Genomic DNA, 17925 nt, shown 5'->3' on the forward strand with positions numbered 1-17925 from the left:
ATTGTAGGTATATTTATTTTCTGGGAAGTAAGTCTCTTGTTTTCACTGAATTCTCAAAAGGCTTTGTGGTTCCCTCTCAAAAGTTAAGACTCACTGATGGATATCAGTGTCTTTCAAACTTTTTCAAAACCAGGCAGCAGAATGAGAAATCAATATATCATTATCCAATGTACACACACTGCACACACATGGTCAGAGCAAAAGTTTCGTGAAACAGTGCTTGCCCTTACTCTATGCCAGGCATTCTGTTCCTTTCTGTTGCAGTCTGGTTTTTTCATTAAACATGCGATTGACCTCAGTTAGTTTCATCACTGCAGCACGAATGCAATTTGAAAACACTAATGGAGATGATCTTAAAGGGTCTCTCCAGCTCTGACATTCTAGGCTGACTTCTTTTTGTCCATTTTTATGAGCAGCTAAAATGTGTTTCTGTTTCCTCTGCATTTGGGAGAACAAAAGACAGCTTTTTCTTAACTGAAACAGCACAGTGATATCTTGTTCCTACCAGATGTATACCCCAGGGTGAAGCTGAGGAAATAGTAAGGCACACATGATACCTCTTCTTCCTCACCACCTCGGGGGCTCCTGTTTCCACTTCCTCCATGAGAAAAGCTAAATAGTGCCTATTAGATATCATTCTTTTCTGTAAGATAAAAACTGGATGATTCCCTGTAAGGAGAAGTGAGAAGTACTGAGCACTATATTGTGGCCATCTCTGATTTTGTCCTGTAGGTGACAATATTTAGGATGTGAATAAAAATTTCTGTACGCGGCTGGAATTCCCAGAAACACACATGGCCTCCTTGTGCCTGCAGGAAATAGAAGCCCAGAGGCCCAGGCTGTTTTCTTACAGGAAAGATGCAATTCCTTCCTCTCTCCCCAGCTGTCTCCTCAACCTCTGAGGGTCTTCTCTGGGATCGTACAGTGGTCTAACCACTGATTGAACTTTTTCAGAATTTTTAGAAGTATGATTAACTTTTGATTATCCGGATTTCCCAGAGGCTGGGGGTTGTATTTCTGGTAAAAACTGGACGGTTCTTTTTTTTTGAGAGAGAGAGAGAGAGAGAGAGAGAGTCTTGCTCTGTTGCCCCAGCTAGAGTGCAGTGGCCTCATCACAGCTCACTGCAGCCTCCAACTTCTGGGTTCAAGCAATCCTCCTGCCTCAGTCTCCCAAGTAGCTGGGACTATAGGCACTCACCATCATGCCCAGCTAATGTTTTTATTTTTTGGAGAGACGGGGTCTCGCTCTTGCTCAGGTTGGTCTTGAACTTCTGAGCTCAAGCAATCCTCCTGCCTTGGCCTCCCAGAGTGCTAGGAATTACAGGTGTGAGCCACTATGCCCAGCCTGGACAGTTTCTTTATAATATGAGAGCAGCATAATTTCAGAGCAACATCGGAAAATATTATTCCAACTAGTTGATTTGAATTGCAGAGAATGAGAGCTGGAAGGCAAGCTTTGGAAGGAGTCCCAGGGTAGTTGAGTTTGGATGCATGTCTTCTCCCAAGGATGAGAATATCAGTGTCTGCTCTTAATTTCTTATGGGGCCTGCTTCACATGTGGTCCTGTCTTAACTCCCAATAATGCTATCAGCCTGCAAGTTCTAGAGTTTCTCTTATGTCACTGTGCAAAAATCTTTGCTTTACAGCAACTACTATACATATGCCAATACATTTTTTTAAATGATGGGATTAATATTAACATAGTGTGATATGTTTTTTGGTTAAAAAATTGTTTTTTATTTGTCTTCCTCAGGTTCTAGTGGAATACCTGTGAAACTGGTGACAAATCTCTTTAGTTTAGATTTGCCCCAGGACTGGCAGCTATACCAGTACCATGTGACGTATATTCCAGATTTAGCATCTAGAAGGCTGAGAATTGCTTTGCTTTATAGTCACAGTGAACTTTCCAACAAAGCAAAAGCATTTGATGGCGCCGTCCTTTTTCTCTCACAAAAGCTAAACGAAAAGGTATAGTGTGGTTAATTTTTTCACTATGTGCTTGTGAATACATATACATATATATATATATATACACGCACATACTTATACATATATATTGGTATTTAAAAGATTAGTTGATCTTCATGACAGTTGGAGCAAGTGTTTGACTCCTTTCCTGTTCCCTGTTCCCTTGCCTAGGAGCTACAGGACTTCCTAATTAAGACATTACCAGTAATTGCTTTCTTGATTAAGGAGCTGATGGTCTGGTATTTTAAAAAATAAGAGCCATAAGAGTCCTTGAAGTAGGTGTCTTTTAAAAACTGCTCCTCAAATAGGCAAGACTTCAAGAAACACCATTAAGCCTATGGCTTCAAAGCTTTAAATTCTGCTTTTTTTGCTCCTGCATACTTGTGCCTGTGTAGCTAAAGGATTTTACACCAATCTCTGATTTAAGAACTGTCATTTCTTTCATGACTTGCTCCATCATATGAAATACGAGTTCTTTATATCCATTTTAAAAGCATTTTAAATGTGACCATTGGAAATGGCAATTGGATGTTTCACATTCCTTTATCCGTTGTTTTTGCACCTTCAGTATTTTCAATATTAAAGATGTTGGTATTGATGTTTTTATCATATGCTTTGTTCTAAAATAATATTAAACTTACTATAAGAAAAAACCCATTTTCTTCATGAAAAATTAAAAGAGAGCATTGGATTAAAACTTTATGCTTCTATCCCTTGGGAAGCTTAGTCCTCTCATTCAACATTTTTGGACAGTATGATACCAATAGCATAGATTTAAATTTTTAGACTCTAGGCAAGTTTTTGTGAATTTCCTCAGGAAATGTGTTTCTGAGCACTCTGGGGGCCTTTATTCTTTCAGGAGACTCTGAGATTTGTAGGAGCTACTTGAGCGATGATTTCATCTGGATATGGAACTTTAAAATCATACCATATGGCTAAACTTAATGGCTTAGAAAATATGTAATTTTAGAAACATTTTTATTCACTATAAATCCTTATTAATCTTTCGCTATTTTGTCCTGTGACCAAGTGTGGATAGTGTGTTAAATATTGGCTTCTCATACTTAACTGATATATTTTAAGTGTATTGTTATCATTAAAGATCATCTTGTGGATACATTCGTAGCAATAGTTTAGAAATTTAGACATGTTAAAATTATTATATACCACCCTTGAACAGTACAGCTTACTTTAATTGTGCCTATCCAGAATGGAGAAATTTTACTCTACTGATGCTAGGAGTAAGTTAATAGTACTCATTCTTATCCAAAATGAGTGTGTAATATGTACCCAACACCTTTTTGGTGCTGGGGAATGCAGTCTAATGAAGCAGGTGAGAAGATAGACCATAGTAGGGGAAAAATACATAAATGCTTGTTAATTAACTGACTCCTTCTAATTCCTTATTCTTTTGAAAAATCTCTGATCACTGATTGATATTTATTTACTGATATGTGCATTCTTTTATTTCAAAAGCTTATAGTAAGTCCTGTCTGGTCCAAGAAGTTTTTAGTTGGAGAGCTGTTACAGAAGCCTACTTATGCATTTATTATATTACTAGAAAATTGTTCCCGTATAAGAATTCTGGGATTTCTCTAGACCTTTCAAATATTTATGAAATCAGATTTTCTGTCTTCTAACTTCTACCACTTTCTCCTCTCTCTCCCCACGTTTACTTTCCCTCCTTTCTGTCACCACTCTGTTGCTTTTCTCCTCCCTGCTCTGCTCTTCTGCATTATGAATAAACTTTTGAGAGACTGTCCTCTGGAATCCATGAAGTTGGGATGGGCAAGGTAGCCCATTAATAGACTTCTGGGCTTCCATGACCCCCCTGAAAATGGTACATTATGTACACTGTTGTGGTATATACATGTGTAAAACTTTCTTAGGAGAATGTCTGTGACTTTTATCAGACTCTCAGAGTAATTCAGGACCCATCTCCCTCCTACCCCCCCCCCAAAAAGATCAGGAATCACTTGCTCTGGAATTTTCTTTGAATCAAATCTTTGAACCATGAGTCTGGCTGTAGTTCTCCATTAAGAAGTTAGAGAGTAGAGAGTTGTGTTATTTATTTATCTTTTATTTTAAATTTTTTTGGGGGGGATCAAACCACTTTATTGAGGAGAACTGGGAACAGGGAGTAAAGAAGGGTATAGGACAGTGAGATCCAACGTCTTCGGCCGGGCTGGGACCTCCCAGGCTTTACAGATGGTGAAAGCTATGTTTCTCTTTTAGGATTAGCAAGATACAGAGGGAAAAAAACCCTCCAAACACAATGCAATGATTAGATTATTACTTATATACTAACACCTGCAGTTCTGTTTTTGTTAACGCATATAGATTGTGATGGCTGTATAATGTCTACATTCTGCCCGCTTTGGGGATAATTTGTGGTGTGCGTATTAAGTACCTCTTTTCCCAGGTCACAGAGCTGTCAAGTGAGACTAAAAGAGGTGAGACTGTGAAGATGACCATCACTCTGACGAGCGAGCTGCCATCCAGTTCCCCTGTGTGCATCCAAGTCTTCAATATCATCTTCAAAAAGTAAGGCCCTGGCAATGTGAATTTCACAGGAGCTAATGATACCACCTTTCAGCCTAGCGCCTGGGCATTAAAATATCAACCATTTTGTAAGCAGCATGCCAGCATCTTTAGGGCACTTTTTCTCACCTACTTGCGTGATAAGGTGAGACACAGTCCGTCACAGCCTGTCAGTGACACAAACCGATATTGTCCAGCATTATCCAGGTAGAGGAAGGACATATTTTTCGTGTCTCACTGGTAACAGGGAGGGTGCCCTTTTCCTTTTTCCTCTTCTTCTTTTTCTATGCCCCCTCCTACCCTTCACCCCCAGACTTTAAAAAGTTCACTGTGTTTGACTTAGCAAGCCAAAGGATTTGTTTTTCTCCTGGCTGATTGATTTGGGGATGTAAAAGACCATCACTGTCTGCTTTTGGCCTTGGCTGTGCCCTCTGTCCTTTCCCTTCCCCACGGGCACATGGTTGTAACTGGGCCTTTCAGTGTTCTTCAGACTGGTCCAAAGATCACGTGCTCCAAAGTCGTCTTGGGGGTGGAGCAGAATTCCATAAAACACAGATTCCCTGGCTCCTCACTGATCGTAGTTAGTAAACAGAATTGCACAGGCAGGGTCTGAAAATCCACATTTTTAGGGTACACTAAAGATCGAGAACCCCTGTTTTACATGCTGCTAGTGTGCAACATTAGGATGATCTGGTGACAAACCTTCAAGGCCAGCCCTTTGCTCAACAGTGGCTGCTGGAGAGGCTGAGGACAGGGAAGTTTGGGGATTTGCTGAGTAGTTGGGGCACATAAAGGAACTTTCCCCACATAGACGAACCTTTCCTAATACCAGTCAGATGTCTGGTTCGAGTGCTGTGTAATAGCTCTTTAGAAGCCAGTCTCGCCTGTGCCCTCCTGAGAGGAGACTGTTAAACCAGCTGGCATTCGGAAGATGCCTTTCAGCAACAAAGCTCTTTCACTTGTGTTCTATCTTACTCGATCCTCACTAGAGCACCCGGAGGCAGGTACCATCCAAATCCCCATTTTACAGGTAAGGAGGCTGAGGCTCAGTGGCATTTGGTAGCCAAAAGTCACAGTTGGAACCCTGTTTTCCAACTCAGAACTCCTCAGATTGCACTGGGCACCCTCACATTGGTGACATCTCAGATTCCTAAAGTGGCCGAGATCAGTTGCTGGAGAGGCAGCCTTGGTTACCTGCCAGCACTGGGGAGACTGAGCAGCTTCGCTGGGGTTTCCCATCCTCCTCGTCTCAAAATAGGGAAGAGTCCAGAAGAGGCTTCAGACCTGGCTTGTCTCACCCCATCCAGTCTCACCAGAACATTACAGCCACGGTCATCATTGGTAATTGACCACATATTTATCATCAGTTAAGATCACATGGATAGAAATAGTTTCAGTTGTACCATTCTCAACTATGAGGAAGTAGAAGTTCTTATGTGTACACTCATACATATATTTAGTAACTAAACCTTCCAGTGCTATGAGAGTGAGCATTCTGTACTTTCTATATAGTCTTATTATGTTCAGCAAGGGTGCAAACTTAGAAGTACACTGTTGTTGACTGATATTTACCAAAACTTCAAAAAAATATCCTTGCAGGATCTTAAAAAAGTTGTCCATGTACCAAATTGGACGGAACTTCTATAATCCCTCAGAGCCAGTGGAAATTCCCCAGCACAAGTAGGTTTATTTCTATTTTCTGTTACTCTGAAATTGTTATGATGTGTGCAACATAATTTTTGATGCAGTATTATTATACCATTATGCCTCCTATGAGGGACTCTGTGTTATGAAATGTAATGGATTTTTTTTTAATTTTCACGTTTCCTTTTTGTAGAACGGTGAATGTGAACATGAAGCTCGCTAGCAGCCTGTTTTCTTATATTAGTGTGCTAGATCATTATCATAAATCCTAGAAGGAATTGAGAAACTGAATTCTCTGTGTATAACAAGTAATAATGAAAGCAGAATAAGCTGTTTTATGTTATAATAGATAGTTAAGACTCTGTTTTCTTGTTGAAAGTAAGTTAGCAGAGGCAGGGTGGTTGACATGAAATCACTGGGTAAACTGAGGTCAGACACAGAAGCCAACCAAACTACCCTAGTGAGGGATAGAACTCTTATGAGCGCTCGTGGAATTTCCACCCTAAACTGGGAATTGGACGCTGCAGACAAAGTGGTCAACCATATCTTGAACTGGTTGTTACTTACCTCTTAAAATACTGTGGTCAAATTAAAGATGGAGAAGCAACTGGTAGCCCAAAGACAGACACATAAAGGGAAAGAAGTGCATAAAAGATGGAAAGTGAAAGGGGGGTGTTTGGGCTTCTGCCTGGTGGAGGAAGAATGATGGGTTTTCCATATGTTCATTCAAAGTGCCAGAGTGGTCTCTCTACAGTGTCCTGTTATTTGTCCTTGCCACTTACTTCTCCACCGGGATTCGAAATTCTCATAGTCTGGGGTTGTGCTGAACTGCAGTGGGTGCTCAATGCACGTGCTTGTCCTGAAGGCTGGCTTAGTGTCACAGTGAATTAGGTCCACAAAAGACAAACTGGAGTGATTTTTAAAAAATGATTTGCCTATTCTTTCATGCCATTACTGTAACTTCTTAAGACTTTTCAGTCTGTGTGGGAAGAAACTGTTGCCTGTGCTCCAGTTCCTCTTGTATATCTGTTCCTGGTGTCACTTCTATATTTCTTCATCTCATTATTAAGTCTGTTCACTGCCCCCACCCTGGGGGTCTGGGTGCTTTTCTGAACGTAGATGTTTTCATGCTGGGTCAGCTCACTCCATGCATGTATTCCTCCAGTGGTTGTTTCCAACCAGGGGCATTTTTGCCCCCCTCCCCAAACATTTCGTGTTGTCTGGAGACATTTTTGGTTGTCACGGCTGGGGGCTGCTGCTGGCATCTAGTGGGTAGAAGCCAGGGATGCTGCTAAACATCCAACAGTGCAAAAAACAGCCCCTGGCAAAGAATAATGTAGTCTGCTCCAAAAGGTCAGTAGTGCTAAGGTTGAGAAAATCTGCTTTATAGTAATATATCTTATCCTAAATGAATGTTTGAAGACACTCCAGCTGAAAATAAAGTTTTTAGTTAGCAACTGGAGGAAATCAGACTAAAGAAAAAAAATGATAAGATCTAGAGAATTAGAATGAAAAATCACCATTTAAAAATCTTTATTGTTTTTCTGGTATAACATGTAAAATATTCATTATTTTTGTTTTCTAATTTTATTTTTGTTTTGTTTTTGAAGATTATCCCTTTGGCCTGGGTTTGCCATTTCTGTATCCCAGTTTGAAAGTAGGCTCCTGTTCAGTGCTGACGTGAGTTATAAAGTCCTCCGGAATGAGACGGTTCTGGAATTCATGACTGCTCTCTGCCACAAAACTGGCCCGTCCTGCTTCAGCGAGTCCTGTGAGAAACAGCTGATAGGGCTCATTGTCCTCACAAGGTAAAAGCCTGAATCCGAATAAACTTTTCTCCAATCAATTATTTATGGTATTCGGGAACAGGGATAGGTTGGAGCATTGGCCTGACCACAGATCTGATCTGTTTACTCATCTGTTTAGAAGGCCTGGCTGTTCTCAGTTGTCTGGAGTCCAGACATGCTTGTGTGGCATTATGGACAGTCCACCAGCTGCCATGGTCCCAGATTCTCTCTTGGGGTACCCTCCCCTCCACCACCCCACTCTCTAGTCTGCCCACCAACAGCCTGCACTTTGCTGCTTCAATTCAGTTCCGTTCAGTTCAGTTCAGTTGCCTGGATTCCCCACCCCCAATTCTGCCTTTTAAATTTTGACTTCCCCAAAGCTCAGCTCTAATGTCACCCCTTTCCAAAGCCTCCACTTGCCTGCCCAGTTGGAATTATTCACTTCCCTCCCCGGGCTGCTCCCGTAGCACTTTGCTTATAGCCACCTCTGTATGGCCATTTTATTTCATGTTATTATCTCATGGGGCAGAACGTTAGGTCCTTGTCTCGCCTCCTCCATAAGAGTCTGAGGTCTTCTAGTCTGAGACCATTTTTACTTCTTTGCAGACCTCTAGGATTGCCTATATAAAATTTGCCCTCACTGCACAAATTTGACCAAATGAAACACGGGCAGATTAGATGACGTCTGAGTACTAAGACGCCCACCCTCTACTGCTGCTAATCTAAGACTACTTCTTTGAGGGGACATGTTAGCATTCTGGTCTGGCTTAGAATCTCCACTTAAAATAGTTTTTCTGGGTTATATAGCAGAGATGTGGGACTAGCTGAATCCCCACTACCTGGGATGAGAAGGCCACCCTCTTATGCTCCTGTCATGATCTTGATGGATTAGCTCATCGTATTTCAAAGTCACCTTGCAAGGACCAAGAGCTCTGGAGAAGCCTGCTGTGGAGGTTTCTGTCCCAAAGCCGGGCAGCCTATAAGGACATTCCAGGCCACACAGTGCTGGAGGGGGACGGAGCTTAGAATAATCTTAGCCGACTTGTTTTATAGTTTTGCCGAGGGCCAGCCCTAGCTGGGAGGTTAAGCAGGTGTGGTTGATCAGGTCCTTTGGTGCTTTTCTCAAAAGGAACACCTGGGGGCTCAGGAACTCCCAGTGACACCAGAAGCTGATGGGAGAGTTTTGAGCGATGGTCTGGCCTTTGCACATTTAAGAATGATTTACCTGAAGTTAAAGTGTCTGTCAGTGACAAAAATAACCTGTGGGCTAATGACTTTCCCATAGGTTTTGTTGGAATACTGACAGAGGTCCTCCTATATACTGAAGAATTAAGTCATACTCTGATAAGAGCTGATAATTGCAAAAAAAAAAGGGAATATTCTTGTCTTAGAAACTTTTGCAATTTTTGACATTCTGGAGTCTATCTTATCCTTTGAATTAAAAGTGTGGTTAAGTATAATAGCTGCTCATCTTAGATGATTTGGAAAGTTTTTTAAAGAGACTTCTTGGATTTACCAGATATAATAACAAAACCTATCGCATTGATGACATCGACTGGTCCGTGAGGCCCACGCACACCTTTCAGAAGCGGGATGGCACTGAGATCACCTACGTGGATTACTACAAGCAGGTAGGACATCTTCTTCCTTCGTCCTCAGCTCCTTTCCTCTTAGCTCCTGTTCTGTTCCACGTCCGACAGTGCCCGGGTGGTCAGGCCGAGTCTGCCTCCGACTTGATTCTTGCAGTGTCAAGAATGTCCTCTGTCCCCACCACCCCTGTCTCCTGGTGACCCTCATCCTGTCTCCTTCCTCCTGTAATCTCAGTGATCTCCCTTAAAAGCATCTCTGATCATGTCACTTCCAAGGTTAAAGCGTTTCCACGTTGCCTACCTCCTTAGGATCCACATATAAGCTCCTTAGCAGAGTCGCTATGACCTTTTATGATGCGTCCACACCCTGCCTCTCCAGCCTTATCTCTTGCCACTCCCCTCATCCCTCTCTGTGCTTGGCTGGACTTGCCTTTTGGGGTTCCGTGACTCAGTTTCTCCCCTGTGCATTTTCACAACATTGCTTCCTCTTCCTGCATACCCTTTCCCAGCCAAACACTAAACTCCCTTCCACGCTCAGCTCCCCCTGCCCATCAGCTCTCATGGGAGCCCCACGGTGCTCCTCCCAGGAGCTCCTCCCTGCACTTAGCTGCATCCGGTCATCACAGGCACCACACAAATGGTCTGACCCCCCCTTCTGGACCTTGAGCTCTCAGGGGGTTACCTTGAGCTCTTCATTTCCGGACCCCCAGGGCTAGCACAGTGCTCTGCACAGAGCAGATCCTCAAGAGGCGTTTGTGGGTGGAGGCTCCTGCTGCCTCTGGAAGGCCCGTTCACGGTTATCACAGTTACGCCTGACCCCGCTTTCGCTTTCGTGCTCGGTGCCTTCCAGAGGCAGAGGCGCCTTCTCTGTAGTGTATAGTCATATTCAGGTCCCCGAATCTCATGGATGCTTTAAAAAACAACAAACAAAAACCAAAAACCCTTCCTGGATTTTTAGAAAGTCACCCACCCTAGCTTCAACCACATTTTCAGTTCTTCTTTCCTGAAACCTCAGCAGTCTGGCACCTGGTTCTGCTGCTATAGAAATAGCTCTGAAAAGGTCAAATTCAGTTCTTTTTTTTTTTTTTTTAGGAATAAAAACATTTTATCTATGTATTCAGAATCACATACAAGTTACCTTTACAGTTCGATTTACTATATAGAAAGCATTTGGGTTTTATATTTTCAGTTAAATTTTGAACTGAGGTTAAGTTGCTGTTTTATCCTTTTATTTTATTTCATTTATTTATTTTTTTGAGACAGAGTCTCACTCTGTTGCCCAGGCTAGAGTGCTTTGGCATCAGCCTAGCTCACAGCAACCTCAGCCTCTTGGGCTCAAGCAATCCTCCCACCTCAGCCTCCTGAGTAGCTGGAACTACAGGCGTGTGCCACCATGACCGGCTAATTTTTTCTATATACATTTTTGGTGGTTTGGCTAATTTCTTTCTATATTTTTTTAGTAGAGATGGGGTTTCACTCTTGCTCAGGCTGGTCTTGAACACCTGAGCTCAAACCATCCTCCTGCCTTCGCTTCCCAGAGTGCTAGGATTGCAGGTGTGAGCCACCACGCCTGCCCACCTGAAGGAATTAATCTCTCCCTTCCTTGACTCCTGGGACACAACCCTGTGGTTTTCTGCTCAGTTTCAGGTTGTTCTAGTTCAGTCTCCTTTGATGTTTTCCTTTTTACTTCCCCCTAAAAGGAACCGTTAACAAATGGTTCCCTCGTATAAACCCTTTTCTTTGTATTTTGAGATGGCTCACATAGAGTGTTTTGCATTGCCCTCATTCCCAAATGATATATTCATCTCCATTTCCAGAACATATTTGCATGTGTATCCTGCAGGCATCTCGAACTAACATGGTTCACACTGAGTTCATTGTCTTTCCTATTTCTGTTTCTCCTTGGGAATGTTGCAGCTCATTTTGGAATCATTTTGCTTTCTTCCTCTTCTTCACTTGTCACCAAGACAAGTTCTGTGTCATTTGTCCTTGAATTGTCTCTGGAACCCATCCTTCCTCTCCAGCCCTGTGCCCACTGCATGACTGCAGGACCTCTCACGGATCCCCTCTGGGGCAGGTACTGCAGTCACCCCTTTGTGGTCGCCTTGCCCAGCTCTCTCCTCACTGTGATCCGTCATCCTCATGGTCACCAGAGAGATCTTTCTGAAGTGCTGTCCAGAAATGTGGCTAAGAGCATAAGCTCTGGAATAACCTTGGGTAAATCACTAAACCTAGAGGGTCACTGTAAAGGGAAGTTCTCCCTCTGCTTTCATGGTGCAGCGTGAGCACTGGACGAGATAATCGTGCACGTGGAGCGTGAGCGTTTCGCAGGTGCCGGCATATTGTGAGCACTGGGCGAATAGTGGAGACCCTTCTCCTCCTTCCCATCCTCTCTTTTTCTGCTCTAGCATCGCACAGTTGGACCCCATCCCCCTTGCAGCCTCATCTCCCTGGGCATCTTCCCCCCACCCCTCGTGCACCCCATGCCGTCATCACCCCCATCCACACTCACTAGTCACTGCACGCTCCTCCGCATTTGCACGTGTTAACTAGACTTCTGCACAAAGCCACACTGTGCCTCTCTCCTTCACCACTAGGTCAAATCCTAGCTTCAAGGTCACGTGTGACGTCTTCTCTGACTTTGCTTCCTGTCACACACGGAAGAGCTTCCTGTTCTCTTCTCCAAGCACCTGTGCCATGGATCACATTTGCTTCTAGAACACATGTTCCTTGTAGAACAGGGATGGCGTTTGGCTAATCTTTGATGCATAGTACCTGGTGAAGCATCTTGTGCACAAAATATGCTCTGTGTTTATTTATTAAACCCACAGTGTGTTAAACATTTGGGTTTCTTTCCTGCATGATTAAATGTGTTCCTATTTGAGCAGATGTATTTTAGGACCTGTGACATTCTGAAAAGGGAATCATGGTAAAAATCCCACTCACTTTTTTGTAATGAGCTGTGGCTCACTGCACGTATATTGTCATTAGGGAGAAAAAGAAAGAAAATTGTGGCAACGTCTAGTATGTCCTCCTCTCTGTCCCATGAAGGGAAGGCTGAATTATTACGTCGTTAGTCTTCAAAGTGAAAGAAATCTTACTTTTGACCTTTGTATTTCTCTGTTTTATCTTATCATGAAACATATTTTTGAATGCTAAGAAGAGTAGGGCAAGGAAGAGGGTTGGAGTCACATTATGATAGCGGCTTCTTGGCCATGCTCCAGCTAAATAGAACACCCTCATCCTGGAACAGGCCTTGGTTTTGTTTGTGCTGTTACCTGAGACTCTCTGTGCTGCCCTATGTTCTTCGAGGTTTTCTCTTGGCCTCTGCCTCCGTGAAGCCTTCCTTGATTTACCAGCCATAAACGGTTTCACTACCACCCCCTTCTTGCCAGCCCAGGGATCCCATCCTAAATTGTGTAACAAGCAGAGTCTGACGAGGTAAATCCTGGGCCAGCTAATTTCCAGTTATGGGGACTTGGGAAAGTTATTTAATTTCTCACAGTGTTTCTTCACCTATGAAGAGGATGATAATAGTATCTATTGCATAAGTTTGTCGTTAAGATTAAATGGAGACAAATATAAGTGCTTAGCATCTCATTGTTTGTGCTTCTCATCTGCCTCCCTTTGTAATTAATGTGTTTACGTGTAAAGGCAGGGACCGTGCCTCTTTTATCTTCGTGTCCCCTGCACTTCCTGGAATGCAGTAAGCACGCCATGTGTGCTGAATTAATGAAGTCATGTATGAAAGCTCTCTTTTGATAGAAGGCTTCTCCAAGCTTTTTAGCCATAGCGTTAGTTGCACTTGCCTCTTTAAAATGAGATTCCTGAAATGTTTTTTATTTGAATGACTAGAAGTCCTTTGAAATAGAAAATGCTCACATCTTACTTCCTTAGTTATATTAATAATAATCATTGATGTCAGCATCACATAGTGCCCAAGCATTTTGTAAATGATAATGCCAGTTGTTCTGTCGTTGGTGTTGAGTAAATTATACTGGAAACCAGTGTTAATTGTAACCTTTGCTGTTGGAAGGTAAGCGAACTTTTGGCAAGGTGAGAACATTGGAATTTGAGTCCAGGAAGGGAAAGGGAGCAGGGTATGAACTAACAACTGCCGAGGACTCCTTATAGACTGGACACCCGGCTAGTGGTTTACACGGTGTATCTGTGAGTTGCTGTTATCCTTGTTCCATAGATGAGGAAAGGCAAGTAACTCCCCTAGTGTCACAGTCCAAGCAAGTGCAAGGGCTGGGGACCAAAGTCACATTTGTCAGACTTCAGAGCTGCTTCCCTATGACATCCTACTATCTTGGAAGTTAAGGATCGTCATGCTGTTTTGGGAAATCTGAAGTTGGCTCAATAAAACCCTTGCCTCCAACTTGCACATAGACAGTTTCCAAATGAACACAGGTGTTCGGAACAGTGAATTAAGCATGAGCAGTCTGCCTCCGTCATCAGTAGTGGAAATGCTGGCTTTGAGTCAGCTCTAGTGGGGTCAGTGAACTTTGCATGGAACCAGCTGGAGACTGTTCTGAATCTGGCTGAAACCCAGAGACAGCAGGGAAATGATTTTTTTTTTAATGGTGTTGCATGATGAAAGAAAATAATTAAAATAATAAAAACTGGCTCTCATATAAAAGATAGGTACTGGGAAGAAGGTAGAAATGAATAGGTAACCATGGATTTTTTTTCTCCATTGAAAAGATGTGCTTGTATATTCATTTTGGGATTACCTTGTTGCTTATAAGCAAAGATGCTCATCTTGCAGTGTTTCCACATTAACTTTTCCCTCATTAATTTTGCATTTTATAGCAATATGATATTACTTTATCTGACCTAAATCAGCCAATGCTTGTTAGTCTGTTGAAGAGCAAGAGAAATAACAACACTGAGACTCAGCTTGTGCACCTGGTACCTGAGTTCTGCTTTCTAACAGGTAATGCTTGTGAGTTGTAGCCCTCAGGCTCCTGGGCACAGATTGTGGATACCAGGCAGTGGGAGGAAGCTCCTTGAGTTATATGAAGGCTGGATCATTAATTTAACCCATGGAGGATCAGCCTTTTAAGTAATTATTCAACAGTAGAGACAAGTGGGAGGAATAGAGTACCCTTTGGGATCTGTTTCTTTATCTCATATATTCCTTGTGTTCCTTTGATGTAAAATAGGCCCCCTGATATTCTTACTATTGAGCTGCTCTTTGCAATTATTTCAACTTCACTAATACAAGAAGCGATATGACTTTGGCTTTCTTTGGGTTATATTGTTCAGTGGTGCCAACATGATCCTTATTTTCTTTTTGCATGAGCTCCCAGAAGATAATCCTCACCACACAGTAGAATGTGAATAACTGGCTTGAGCACCTTTAGTAATGTCCATTCGACTAACAGGGTGGGGCTAGAAAGGGAGGACATTCTACTTTTTACATTTCTATACTGCTTGAATCAGGTATGATGTATATCTGCTTATTTTGCAATTAGAAACATTAATAAGGTTATAATCCTTGAAGAAAGGGGTGATCATTCTCAGTGGTATTTAGATATTGGAGATATGCGCAGCGAAATATGGCAGCCACTGGCCACATGAGCTTGGTGAACACTTGAAATATGACTAGCTCGACTAAAAGACTGGGAGGAGATGGGCTGTGAGCATAGAAAACAGACCAGATTTCAAAGACTTAGTATGAAAAAAAAAAGCAAACCACCACCATCTCATCAATTTTTTTATGTTGATTACATGTTGAAATGATAATATGTTAGGTACATTGGGTTAAATAATGTATACTATTTAAAATAATTTCATCTGTTTCTTTTTGGCTTTTCTTGATGCGGCTACTAGAAAATTTAAAATACCGTCTGTGGTTTTAATTTCTACTGGACAGTGCTATACAGATATGGCGAGCCTGATGCAGTTCAAGTGGAAATGTTTAAACTGTGCCTGAGACGAGCTGGGGTTGCATAGGTTCATTTTTTCACTTTGTTTCCGTTTACACTTTGCAGGGCTGACTGACCAGGCAACCTCTGATTTTCAGCTGATGAAGGCTGTAGCCGAAGAGATGCGTCTCGGTCCCTTGGGCCGGCAGCAGCGCCTGGCCAGGCTCGTGGACAACATCCAGAGGTACTGGATCACTTTGCTGAGACCGCCTGCCCCCTTCCCATGGCCGAGCTCGTAGAATTGGATAATCTATGTAACACTCCATTCCTTGCTGGAAATGTCTCATTCTTACCGATTCAGAGCAAAGAGCTTTTGAATTGTGCTGTCCAGAGCCCAGAGCTTCATCCTAGATGCCTCAGGACCAGCGGGTTGAGGGGAAGTCTCGAGGGACCCACGCTGGTAGGAATCCACCTGCCTTCACCTAGACAGCCCCACTTTCATCTGTTTCATGAAGTGAGGGCTGGCTAAAATTTTGAATGAAGAAAGGGGTTATTAATCTAAATAGAACAATAAAAACCTCCAGACAAATGAACAAACAAACAAAACACCAGGCCCCCAGTATTCAGGATCAAGAATGTTCAGATCTTAATAGAGTGGCCTCCACAGACTGAACGTTGGGAAAACCCCACTATGTATTCTTTAAACTTGAGAAACCTTTGTGCCCTTTGGTTCAGTCACCCGATTCTCAGACTGTGTTCCTGCCCACATTTATGACAGTTTGCTGTAACCTGTGATGGGAAAATCGAGTTTCTCCCTTGTGACCTCCTAAAACTGCACTGTCTAGTACTGTGGCATCACATGGCTGCCAGGTACTCAAAATGTGTCTGATGACACATCTTGAAGTGATAACTTCAAGTGATAACTTTTTAGGTTTATTGGGTTAAATAATATACGTTTTTAAAATAACTTCACTTAATTACTTTTTACTTTTTTTAAAGGTAGCTACTAGAACATTTAAAATTACTTATGTGGCTTGTTTTATATTTCTCTTGAATTATATTGTTGTGGAATGGTCATTTTTCTTTAAAACTTTTTTTTAAAGTCATATGAGCTCATGGGAGGGCTTTGGAAATTTATGTAAGCAAAAAGAAAGAGACAGTGTGTGTGTGTCTGTGTGTCAGTAAATATTTGAGAAATGAAAGAATCACAATGAAATGAATGGTGTATATTCATTCAGATATTTGCAAATGCATATAATCCTGTTCTTTTTAGGAAAATGGCATAGTACCATACATCCTGTTTTGTAACTTGCATTTTTCACTCAAAGGTTTTTCTCAAACATTTCCATATGATGAAGGTGCATCTCTATTATCACAGTAGTGGTTTCTTCATGGACACATTTTCTGTGGTTTATTCTGGACCATGCCCAGTCTTATCCTTACATGAGAAGAGTTTCCTGGTTCATTTTCCTCATAGAGGGCTGTGGATTAGTCCTCCTCATGCATCTACCTGCTGCCTTTGGTATTGCCACTGACCTCATCCTGTTTCCTGACCAGTGAGGGCCTCACCCATCTCATCTTGGGCTGACAGTATTGGAAGCACAATAGCTAATTCAAAGGATTTAGTGACCAGAGAAGACATAAGCTTAATAGATGAGAACAATGAGCTGTTGTGTAGAGACAGTGGTGAAGAGGTTTGGGTTTGAGATCCCCTAAAGAATGAGGTGGAGCATTTCTTTTCCTTTATTTTTTTCTATGAGTATCCTAGGAGTCTTCTGGAATTTAATTCCTTATGTTCCCTTCCTTTATCATCCTCCATCCACTCCCAAGCCAACAAATTGAGATATTCCCAGAAGATAATCTCCCCACATCCAGCAGCTCCAAAATATCTCCTTATTAACAATGTTGTTATCAGGAATGATAATATCACACATGTTTTAACACATAGCATGGGCCAGACATTGTGGTAAGCACTTCCTGTGTATTGTCATATTTAATCTTTACATCAACCCTATGAAGTAGCTACTTTTATTAAACCTACACTTTTCCAGTAAGGAAACCAAGGCATTAAAAAGATGTAATAGTTTGTTCAAGGTCACATATTATTAAATGTTAGAGCTAGGAGTTAAACCAAAGTCTGTCTGGCTTCAAAGCTCATTTTTCTAACCAATGTGCCACCACCAGAAGCCTTTCGCCTGCACATCCCAAATGGGCACAATTGTCCCATAATTCTTTTGAGCAGGGGAAGGAAATGGTGAGTAGAAATAGAAGTGAGGAATCCTAAAGACACAGAACATCAGCCCCTGAATAATTCAGCAAGTTATAATTATATCTCTCATGATTAAAACTCTTTAGGAAATAAGCACTTTAATGATTTAAAACAACTCTATCCACAGAAACAAGGATGCTCGTTTTGAGTTAGAAACCTGGGGACTGCATTTTGGAAGCCAGATGTCTCTGACTGGTAGGGTTGTGCCTTCAGAAAAAATATTAATGCAAGACCACATAGTAAGTGCTGTGATT

General features: G+C 42.0%; 1 protein-coding gene across 1 annotated transcript in view; it reads left to right on the forward strand.

The window, feature by feature from the left end:
• PIWIL4 (piwi like RNA-mediated gene silencing 4) overlaps window positions 1-17925 on the forward strand; it is a 41410-nt gene that overhangs the window by 3527 nt on the left and 19958 nt on the right. The window contains exons 4-11 of the mRNA XM_076001300.1: window positions 1754-1968; window positions 4391-4512; window positions 6109-6189; window positions 7764-7961; window positions 9460-9571; window positions 14345-14468; window positions 15529-15646; window positions 17799-17910. Of these exons, the coding sequence (XP_075857415.1) occupies window positions 1754-1968; window positions 4391-4512; window positions 6109-6189; window positions 7764-7961; window positions 9460-9571; window positions 14345-14468; window positions 15529-15646; window positions 17799-17910 (1082 nt within the window). The remainder of the gene's footprint in view (window positions 1-1753; window positions 1969-4390; window positions 4513-6108; window positions 6190-7763; window positions 7962-9459; window positions 9572-14344; window positions 14469-15528; window positions 15647-17798; window positions 17911-17925) is intronic.

The sequence above is a fragment of the Microcebus murinus genome, chromosome 4, assembly GCF_040939455.1.
Source record: "Microcebus murinus isolate Inina chromosome 4, M.murinus_Inina_mat1.0, whole genome shotgun sequence".
Lineage (NCBI taxonomy): Eukaryota > Metazoa > Chordata > Mammalia > Primates > Cheirogaleidae > Microcebus > Microcebus murinus.